The sequence below is a fragment of the Periplaneta americana genome, chromosome 12 (assembly GCF_040183065.1).
Source record: "Periplaneta americana isolate PAMFEO1 chromosome 12, P.americana_PAMFEO1_priV1, whole genome shotgun sequence".
NCBI lineage: Eukaryota > Metazoa > Arthropoda > Insecta > Blattodea > Blattidae > Periplaneta > Periplaneta americana.
The window spans coordinates 44504706-44516724 of record NC_091128.1 but is presented as its reverse complement, the minus strand read 5'-3'; the positions used below and the strand labels follow the sequence as shown (position 1 = coordinate 44516724).

The 12019-nt window shown below is 36.2% G+C and overlaps 1 protein-coding gene across 2 annotated transcripts in view; it reads left to right on the top strand.

The window, feature by feature from the left end:
- Positions 1-12019, top strand: part of LOC138710361 (sodium channel protein PaFPC1) — a 177181-nt gene that overhangs the window by 12081 nt on the left and 153081 nt on the right. For both annotated transcript variants that reach the window (XM_069841199.1, XM_069841200.1), the window contains exons 3-4: positions 2821-3026; positions 7315-7443. In XM_069841199.1, coding sequence (XP_069697300.1) covers positions 2821-3026; positions 7315-7443 — 335 coding nt within the window. The remainder of the gene's footprint in view (positions 1-2820; positions 3027-7314; positions 7444-12019) is intronic.

Sequence of the window (12019 nt, the reverse complement as noted above, 5' to 3'; positions counted from 1 at the left end):
CAAATAATAGATGGAAAAATCGATCTTTATCTGAATTAGGCGAACTAGCCTTTAGGCCTAGTTTTCATTAGTAGAGTTAGCAACAGAGTAAACTAGAACAGAGGTCTCCAAAAAGCGTATCGTCATTCATGCTCTCGATGCTGCCCGCCGAACACAGCGTGCTGTAAGGTTAGAGAAGGGGGAGAGACTCGTACCTCAACAGATGGAAGAGATCAGTGGGGGATCGCGGCAACGTTCTGCTTAAGTTTACAAATAATAGCATCGAAAGAATAAGAAATATAATATGTTTGTATATTATTTTGACATACTATGAAGCTGGAGCCCCGTATGTTGCTATTGACACAAGCCATTGCAAATTCAGCATCTTCTGTTCTATGGTGCCTTTCAGTGCCTGGAAAAGATCTTCTCCAGTTATATTTTGTAATTACATCTAGAAGACATTCAGACACAGGAAAATGTTCAATAACTCCTCGGATGAAAATGGCTAGGTGAGCTTTGTCATTTCTATCTGTGCTTTCGCCCAATGTATGTGAGTCAGCTACAAACTGGTTAATTGTGGTTTCGACTTCAGATTCAATTACATTTACAATCTTGAAATTCCTTCTCTGAACTGTAATTGGAAACAATTTAATTTTCTTAAACTTTGACATTGTTCAGGACATAGTATTTTAGTAACGTCCTGTATACACGATTTTATAAATGATACTTCTGTAAAGGGCTTCATTGATTTTCCAACATTTCAAGCTAGAACATAGCTAGCAAGAAGCTTTTTTTGTGTAAGACTGAGGACACGTGTGTGATTTGTGTTTGTATTTTCTTGTTTTATGTTTATCAAAATATTTGTAGGCCTACGCATTTCACCTAAAATTAAACGAAAAACATATGTTTGTCGTGCGGAACTGAGTTTAAACGTATTGTAATATACTGATTATTATGTATAACCAACAGTTATACAGATAGCCCCAAAATAAATTATTTTCACATGTCCAACATACCTGTAATTGTATGATATTCCTTGTGAAGAGTCGAGTATTGTCGTCGCATGTTGAATTTTAACACATCCTTAAGAATTTTCGAACAAATTAAGCATTTCACATTCTCCCCACTAACAAAAAAATTCTCTTCTTATTCATCCTTGACTGTACTACGTCCATGATTAGAAGACAATGTGAAACGGTGGAACACGCCGACCAACACAATGATAATGGCAGTCCGCCACTGCTCTTCGTTTGCGCATAAACATTTAGTACAGTACAGGTGGGGATGGGTGAGGCGGAGCGCGCTCATTACGTACTGGGTTCGGTTGCATTCAGGGGCTTACTCGCGAGTAGGCTTTTGGAGACGTCTGAACTAGAATATACAATTTCTTTGTATTGTATTTTTCTAGCAATAAACATTATTATTATTATTATTATTATTATTATTATTATTATTATTATTTGAAATTAATCTTTCCCAACCCATTATACGCGTCGAAATGACGAGCAATAGACGTTTAGCACGTGGGGAAGTTCTATGGACGCATGCGCATTAAAGACATTTAGGTGGTTGGTAGCTGAAAAAAAGGGGGGATTCATTCTAAGAGCTACCAACGAGCTAACAGACTATGTAGCAGTCTACCGACTAGGTCTCGTCTTGCAGTCTCTATTGCATAATGTTCGGGCATTCCTTCCGACTAGGTAACCGGTCAGGCTACCAACTACCAACCAGGCTCCGTCTTGCACGTACCCTAAGGGAACATCCACTTGGGAGTGAACACAGAGCGAAAATATTAGTCGCGAAGTATTCTAAATTTTTTGGAGTAGAAAAATTTCCATTGCACGCTATTTTAAGGGAGGGGATGGTGTTTTTTTAAACTTTTTTCCTATTTGGTGTAAAATATTAATTTTTTGTATGTAGAGAGCTCATAGCTATGGCAACACAACCAAATAAAAATAAAAAAAAATTGGGGCCCAAATTTGAAAAAAAAAATATACCCAATGCAGGATTGTACTAAAACCGATATATCTAAACCGTTTTTAAAGATAGATTCAAACCGTTTTTTGCAATGTATTTGCAAAAGCATGTTCTACAAAATGTCTGTAACAGAATTTTGATATTAGTCCCTACGTTTGTAAAATAAACAATTAAAATTTAATAACAATTTTCTGGTTTGCTTTCTTGCAAACAAACGCACGTATTTTTAAAATGAAATAAATTAACAAAATTCTGTTACAGAGAAAAGTCTCCTAATAGTCTAAAGAATGTGTTTTCTAAATTTCATACATGCATCTTTAATAGTTCAGAAATTATATCCATTTTTGTCTGGCAATGTAGCAAAAAAAAATGAAGTGACTGGACACCGATAAAAGCGGGCGTGTGATTTAAAAATCCATAGCGCAGGAAGTTTAAAAATGGCGTCTCAACATCCGATAAGGGCACAAATACCCACAGAATGTTATGAAATGCATTCCACACATATCAAAGGGTATTTTAAAGCAAAATTTGTTTTTTTTTTTTTCAAAATTTAATTTACCGGAAACAACAATATAAGTGGGCGAGTGATTTAAAAATCCATAACACAGGAAGTTTAAAAATGGCGACTCATTATCCGATAAGGGCACAAATGCCCACAAAATGTTATGCTATGCATTCCACACATATCACAGAGTATTTTAAAGATTTTTCTTTTGAAAATTTACTCATTTTTCACCAATAAATACCATCCTCTCCCCTTAATACTAATTTTGTAATAATCATTTATGTGTACACAGATTTGTAGAACTGTACGATAGTAAATTAATGTTACATGGTAAGTAACAGTAAATTTTCAATTTACAGACGTTCGTGGTGGTTACCAAAGCAGGGGATATTTTCCGGTTCAGCGGTGAAAAATCCCTGTGGATGCTGGACCCATTCACTCCTATTCGACGAGTCGCCATCTCCACATTGGTTCAGCCCATTTTCTCCTACTTCATCATGATCACGATTCTGATCCATTGCATCTTCATGATAATGCCCGCAACACAGACAACCTACATTCTGGAGTAAGTGTATAATATATAATTTATTTCCAAGAAATAGTCTGCCCAGGCATCCTGGGTTGCCAAAAACACAAAATAATAATAGATGAGTCAAATTAAATGTGAACTAGGACCTTAAATTTAAGAAATAATAAATTTGTACATATATTTAACAATCTCACACTAACGGATAGAAAGGGGGGGATTATGATATTCCGTATAAATGATTTTTCAGAATCGCCACAGACCCTTTAATGCTAGAAGTAATTATTTTTGGAATTATGTCATGGATTCCAAATGTTTTGATAGTGTTTACAGTTGATCGTGGGATGGTGCCCCTCGCTCCGATCATTAAACCATGTACTTCCCAGGTGCCTTCCATCTGATATTTTTCTCGAAAATACGGAATAGTAGGCTTATAAATATGTTGTTTCTCTTTGTTGACCTCAGATGGTTGGGTCTGGCTCATCTCTCATCTACGTCTCGGCCTTCTCAAATGTATTTTTCCTAAGGATTTCCAATTAACACTCTATATGTATTTCTGTATTTATCCATACGGGCTACATGCCCTGCCCTTCTCAGACGTCTGGATTTAATGTTCCTAATTATGTCAGGTGAAGAATACAATGTTTGCGGTTATGCGTTGTGTAAATTTCTTCATTCTGCTGTAATTTCATCCCTGTTAGCCCCAAATATTTTCCTAAGCACATTATTCTTAAAAACTTTTAACCTCTGTTAGAGTGAGAGTCCAAGTTTCACAACCATAAAGAACAACCTGTAATTTATTGTTTTATAAATTATAACTTTCAGTTTTTTTGAAAGCAGACTAGATGACAAAAGCTTCTCAACCGAAAAATAGCAGGCATTTCCCATATTTATTATACGTTTAATTTCTTTTCTACAGCCTATAGTCCACACCTGCGGAGTAACGATTAGCGCGTCTGGCCACGAAACCACGTGGTCCGGGTTCGAGTCCCGGTCGAGCCACTTTACCTGGTTGAGGTTTTTTCCGGGTTTTCTCTCAACTCAATATGAGGAAATGCTAGGTAACTTTCGGTGCTGGAACCCAGACTCATTTCACCGGCATTATCATCTTCATATCTTTCAGACGCTAAATAACTTAAGATGTTGATAAAGCGTCATAAAATAACCTACTAAAAAGAACAACATTGATGTATCCCAATAATTTCATCTGCATATGAAGCTAATCTTCTGAAAGGGACATTGGACAAAATTTTGTACGATGTCAATAAAATTCATATTCCTCGAAAGTTACTACAATTAGTCTTGATAAATCAAACATCGCACGACATTTGCATTCCATCGACAAAGCTCAGAGTGTAATTTGTGGGTGCCTTATGTTTTGAGTGAAAACAACAAAAATCAGCGTGTTACCATTTGTGGTTCTTTGCTTGCTCTTAATCTTTTAGCTCGTCAAGAACATCTATCGTTTTCATCCCAAATCATGCATTTACATCAATATCAAGCACAGAAAAGAATGGTTGAGATCCAGTAAGAAAACAACTCCCAATGTAAAATCTGGTGCCCATCCACGTAAGATAATGTTAAGGATATGGGACAAAGAAAGCTTCATCAACTATGAATTGCTTCCAAGAATATCACTGCTGATAATTATTGTCAACAACTCAGTCTCCTTGAGACCGTAATTCAAGAAAAACGACCGGGACAACTGCATAAAGTGACTTTGCAGCGTGCTAATGGCGCTTCACATACTGCCAACATTGTAAAATCTGTTATCCTTGAGCTCAGTTGGAAGGTTATTCTGCATGCATCCTATTCTCCTGATCTTATTCCATCAGATTTTCATCTTTTCCTCTCACTATTCGGTAATCTCTGGGAATGTCCTTCAAAAACGAACCTGCTCTTGAAAATTCGATTGACATTTCTTCAGCTACAAACTACCACGATGTCTCTTCGGGCGTGGAGTAGGAATGATGATCAGTCTTAAACAGTGCAGGAGAATATATTGCTTAGCTTTGTATTTTGTTTATATAAAATATGCATCAACCCGATGTGCGTCAAAAACATCGTGGCTCTGAATTTTAAAGTTATGTAACACTCTAGTTCATATATACCTAGATTGCTCGGCCTTATAGACTTTGATGGTAACAACTTTTGCAGTGTAGGGCTCTGAGTTCTGCATTCACAACTGGCCTACGCCTGTGTTCATTACACAACAGAGTGGGCCATGAAAAATATAGCTCTCCTTGGCAACGGTTTGTTGTTATTGGATTTGTATATTTCATACTAGAAATAAAACTGTTTCTGAGTTTGATTCACTTATTATATTGTATTCACACTACAATATTGGTGATCCCGATGTGATGGAAACAGCGAACATACACGAAGATACAGAGCAAAGTTCTTTATCAACTGGTAGTGGTGACAGAGTCGTTATGTGTGCACAACGTATTGAGAAGCCACCTCCATTCTACAAGGACGATCCAGATCTGTGGTTTGCAGTGGTGGAAAATACTCTCAGTTTCGCAGGGATTACTCGAGATCAAGCAAAATTCCAATATACTGGGTGTTCAGTTCAAAGTGTGCCATGGCTCGCTGTATGTCGTCATGTGGCTAGCCCGATGAGCCTAGAGAATTCAATCTTCCTACATCTCCGCAAAGGCGTATAACCTATATGCAAGAGAAGTTGCCTACCAAGTACGGCGTTCATTCTGAAGAGTACTTACCGATACTTACGGTAACGCCTGCAGTGGCAGGAATGTGAACTGTTTGAAAACACGTACTGAGGTGAGTTTTTTTCTTACTGTCGGGATATGGGGAGAGGGTTAAGACAATTACTTACGTACAGTATTTGTTGACATTAACTTTGACGGTCAACATGGACACGGAGCATTTGATATGTATTGTGGAATGTTGCCGTACGCAACCGATGATAACAAATACCCTGGGTACGACTTGCCAGCGCAAAACACAGTTCGAAAGAGGTTATGGTGGCACACAGACCGTACAGACCGCCATCTGTTGCTACGACGTTCAAGTTATACCGTACACGTTCTTAAGTTCAGATTGAACTCCTTGATTTATAGACAACTTCTCTGACATAAAAGCTGAAACTCGCTTCAAATCGCTGACTCACCAACAGTGACGTCATGACACACTTTGAAATGAACACCCAGTATAGTAAGTAATGCTGATCATACGTTTATTCCAATTATAGCTGATTTAATTAAATCCCCACCAGCCACGGACAGGTATGACGCTATTAAAACACGTATCATTGCCGCTTTTGCTGAACCAATTAACAAAAGCCTCAATAGATCATTGAGCGGCATACCTATTGGAGAGAAACGACTGTCCCAGAAGTTTAGCTTCCGGTCATTTAGGTGACGAAGTCTAATATTGTAGTATGATTACAATATAATAAGTAAATCAAACTCAGACACACTTTTATTTCTAGTATGAAATATACAAATCCAATAACAAGAAACCGTTGCCAAGGAGAGCTATATTTTTCATGGCCCACTCCGTTGTGTAATGAACATAGGCGTAGGCCAGTCGTGAATGCAGGATTCAGAGCCCTACAGCCGGGTTTACTATGCTGCCATCTAGTTGTTACATAAGGAGTCACGTCATAACTCCCATTTTTTTTTTATTGTCATGATGTTGATTTTTACGTAAGTTTCAGCCTTATATAAAGCTTTTAAGGCTTTTACTTTAAAGTAATATAAGGAGATATTAAAATGATTTTTGGTTCTAACTTAGTTATCCTTTTCTTGAAGACATTTAATTAATCAAATTTCGCTTGAGGTAGCTAGAGCTCGAATGAGAGGGTTAGGATGATACAGCAACTTTCGAGAAAAGTTATTTGAAATTCTTTTGGTGAATTCCTATGGGTGAATATGATAGCTTGTGTTTTTTTCAATATTTACTTTTACTCTACAATTTGTAAGCCACGTTTCTAGAGCATTGAGTTGTGTTTGTAACTTGATGTGGGCATTGCTGATGTTGAAGTCACTTGTGTAATACACAGTATCGTCTGCATATAATCCTAATTTACAATTAGCAGAGCGTGGCATGTCGTGAACATAGGCAGAATAGAGATGTGGTGCAATTATGGAATTCCCATTTGAATTGCATTAGCGAATTTACTGCCATCTCGTGTTCGTTTACGGCGGACAGGTGGCGATCCTGGCGGTTGTTCTCTTCAAAATGCTTGCCGATTTTAACACAGCGATGAGCAACCTGTTACATTATATGATCTAGGGTAACACATATATTAAATACTATCTGTGTTATCACTGAAACTTCATGAATGGTTTCTATTTTACAGGCTTGTCTTCCTAAGTATCTACACAATCGAAGTGGTTGTTAAGGTACTGGCGAGAGGCTTTATTCTTCATCCATTCGCCTATCTCAGAGATCCGTGGAATTGGCTGGACTTCTTAGTCACGTTAATAGGGTAAGTCTGATGATTCAGTTTTACTTAGGGGAGAGTTGGGTAGTATCGGACATCGGGTAATACCGGAAAGTGAGTTTTTTTCATCTACAACCAGATGATAGTACCTGAATGGCATGGTTACGTTTCTGTGATGTCCGATACTACCCAACTCTCCCCTACATTTCTATCTAATGTGATGTGATAACATAAGATAGAATGTTAGGTTATTAATTATATTTCAGAGTAGCTGTATCCGTGCGCTCCGCTGCACTTATTATAAATAAATATAAAGTAATTACATAATTAAAATAGTACATTGGGTCCAGGGAACATTCGTGTTTGATAGAAGAATAAATCGTTCAATATGCTACTTAATTTAAATTGTATTTAAATAATTAAAATGCTATCATTTTGGTCCAGAGACCACTCATTTGGTGCAAATATAATTCGTTTAACATTTTTCTAAATTAGTCTTGAATGCATCCTTTAATAAATCACTCCAAATTAATAGAGTTGATTGTGTACGAAGATCATTTTTATGTTAACCTTACTATGCATCTTTTTCTTTTATTTTTTTTTGTTAAGTTTATTTTATTCACGCCTTAACATCTGTGGTCATGAAGCGTGTTTAGAATGTTTGGGTATATCAGCAGGCCGTTTTTACCCTTGTTGAGTTCCTATTTCTATTGTGTGTTGTAAATGGCTTGTGTTCATGTAACTGATTATAGACTTTGATTAATGTTTTTGGTATTGGTAATTGAGGCGGTGATGAATAACGGCATGTATCTTTCCAATCCGGCATTTGCCTTGATGACTAAGGGAAATCATGAAAAACCTCAGTCAGATTGGTCGGCCACGGGGTTTGAACCCGAGACCCCCGAATGCGTGTCTCAAATGCTACCGCCTGAGCCAACACGCTCGGTTGTATATCATTGTTTATGCAAATAAAAAAAATGAGATACCCTACATAAATATTATTTTAAGAAACACAGGAAACGAATATGGGTAAATTATGAGCGCAGAAACGCCATTTCATGACACCTTTTAAAATAACTCAGCTCCAGTGATCTCTATGGTAAAATGAGTGTATAAAATCAGAGTATTTTATGTGGACCAAATAAAGTTGCAATAATCAAGTTATACAATATTTCGACAGAATATCAAGTTTTCTGTGCGTACAGATTTCTTTTCATCTTACCTCAGTCCTCATTTGTAGCATCACATCCATCTAAAGAAACTATAAATTTCAAATAGTGAAGGTTAATTAGCTTCTGAGATTACTTCATACAAACACACAAAATATTCTCTGTATATTAATACTGATAAACCTCAAGGCCGCCTTAAATAGACTGAGTCATTTGTTTTGATTTCATTGTAGCCATCATCGTCGTTCCTGCAATAACTCCTATGTCACATATCGATTTTCAATAACTTAAATAGTGATGCAGCAAATAATAAATCTACTATATATAACTTAATTATATTTCTTTCTTTCGAAAATATAAGAATTCACGATCTCCTATGCACTACTGCCATAGAATGAATAAATTTGTTTTTCTTCCTACTAAAAAATTTAATATTTTGCACATAGAAGTTACAGAACAACGACACTGTAATCTGAGGCGGCGGTGGAAATGTATTGTATTGTTATTTTAAAACTCTTGTTTATCCTTAAATATCAGTCCTATCAAAATTCTGCCTGGAATAAAACTTATCGGAAATCATTTTTAAAGAAACTTCGGTTATGTAACATTTTTCACAAAAGTCAATAATAAGCGAGATATTACGGTTTATTTAATTCAGGCCCCCTTATAACCCCCCTTTTAAATAAATTATTTTGAATGCCATATAGCCTACAATCTAAGTTACAACGAACTTAATTTATATTCAAATTTTCATCGAAATCCAGTCAGCCATTATCGCGTGAAAAGGTAACAAACATCCAGACAGACAGACAGACAGAGAGACATAGAAAAAAAATGTCAAAAAAGCGATTTTTGGTTTCAGGATGGTTAATTATACATGTTAACACCAATTATTTTTGGAAAAGCGAAAATTACCAGAAACATTTCGCTTACAGATTTATTATTAGTATAGATATAGATACTTAAAACTGCAACTAAGGAGAATAAAAAATCGCATTGAAATATGAATTTGTATAAAGCACAGAAATTTAACAAGTGGGAGTCTTCTCATTTTATAAAATTCATTTTTTGTTCACTAGAAGAGTAAAAAATTTAATTCGCAAACACAATAGCGTAAATATCTGACATATTCCCTAAGTCGATAAGGCGGTACTGTCTTGGTTAAGGCGTTGTGTTTCAAGCCGAAAGATCGGATTCTAGATGGTGTCATGGATTTTCTCCATTGAGCTAATCCCTCCCTGAGATTTACTCAACTCCTAACAGAAATGAGTAAAAAGGGTATTTCGTTGATGTAGGTGCGAAAGTTGGGTAGTTCGGTAGGTAGATAGCAATTTCTCTCACTTTGTAGAACTATAAAATATGATGATAAATGTGTGTGTTTGCAACTGGAACAAAGGGCGAATAGAAGAAGGGTAGACTACATTCAAATGAAATTTGAAAATTTTTAAAATATTGAACCTACAGTTTTAATTTTTTGCACTTACATTTTCTGGCATATAAATAGTATACATACAAATTTTCAGGTGAATTGGTAAACATTTTGTGAATTTTTAAAGTGCTTCACAAGAATTAATTTTGACACTCTTATTAATAATAATTGACATAGAAATTTTAAGTGTGTGCATTACTTCTGTTTAATAGTACATTATGCAACGAGCCTATAATGATAGTATTTAAGAATCGAGTATGGATATTTATGAAACGAGCGCAAGCGAGTTTCATAATTTTCATACGAGCTTCTTAATTACCATTATAGGCGAGTTTCATACGACTTTTTATGCTCGACCATATTTCTAACTTGAAATTACCGGTATTCAGATGTATACATTTTATTTGTAACTGACAAGATCGGAAGTGACCTTGTTCTAGGTCGTGAATTGTGAGATGTGCGCAGACGCGAAAGTATTGATTTTTTCCGAGGAACAATAATGTCATTGACCTTGACGTAGTCCCGTTAAACTTGATAATATTATAATGTTATAACCTTGATTATTGAATTCGACATTGAAAAACGAGATGACAGATTGAATTTATTTGAATATTATTTACAATTAACGCTAATTATTATAGTAACAGAACATAACCTTCTGCGACAGTATTGGATTTCCAGCCTCCGTGACTTTTCGCTAATTCTCTTTCGATTGCATATCCGAGAATAATCGATACTTGCGGTTTTATAACGGTACAAAGCTGACTTGTCATTGGCTGAACACATGTAAGCTGAGTTATCATTGGCTGAAGACTTGTACTTTAATGAGTAGGTGTACTTTAATGACATGCATTAAAGGACTGCTACCAGATGTATAATTAGTACATTTCGGCATGGTCGAGCATAAAAATATTATTGAGATTACTGTAACCAAAATGAGAAAAAAATTGCCACAACTGTACAAATTATTTTCTTTTTAAATACCTTTGAAATCCTACTGAGATGATCTTCTGAACTTTCATAAAGTATAGATTTAGGGAGGCGTAGAAAAAATTTCATGCAGCTATCTCAACGTTTGTGGAAGGAAATATGTTTTAAACAAGGGCAAAAGAGCATAAACTAAAAATTGAGAAAAATGGAGTTAAACATCAGAAATTGCATGGGATTTGAAGCGCGCACAACGTTGGAAATGACTGCCGAAGAAAGTATTCTAAGGGTCGCAAGTCTCTGCAATTTTTCGAGGGGTATCTGTAGACCTCAAAATATTTTTAAGGGTAAAACAAAAGAATATATTGTTCATGAAAAGGTGGACATTTTTTGACTCGCGACTCAACCTCTTAATACACAAGCAGGGCGGAGGGGTAAAACAGAATAGATCATCACTTGTTCATTCAATGTTGAGCAGTTTGGTTATCCTCCCCTCCTACCTTCCCCTTTGCTGTGTATTGCGGGCTGTATTTTATATTATGCAATCTGTGACGACCACTGCCTTAAAAGAAAATTGCAGATAAAGCGCCTGGTTGATATGGCAACCTGCGAAACGGCCTTGTCAGTGAAGTGGCCGCCATTAGTTAAGCGTTTCTGACATTCTCTCATTAGTTAGTATCTAGAGTCGTGCATAACCGGTTAAAAAAATAGAAATTATATATTGCTACTGAACGCCTGGCGCCATAGTCAGTATGCAAAGCTCTTCCGTCTCGTGGAGTGGTGCAGTGTTCGATTTAATGAATGTACGAGTTTTTCTCGGGTGGAAGGCTCTGGGTCATGAAATACAGATAATATTGAGCCATCCAGAAGTTGCAAGAATCATTGCAAAGACGCGATTATCATCGTGTACCTTTCAATTGATATTTATAATTCATTGGATTGTGTCCATATCATTGAACAGTTCGGTATTTTAAATAGCATAATTATTTGGTTTTTCCATTCGATACTATTTGTTGTCCGGAGATCCTGAATGATTCGTGGTCTGTTTCTGTAGACTTCTTCCTTGAGATATCCTCATAGAAAATAATCCGCTGAT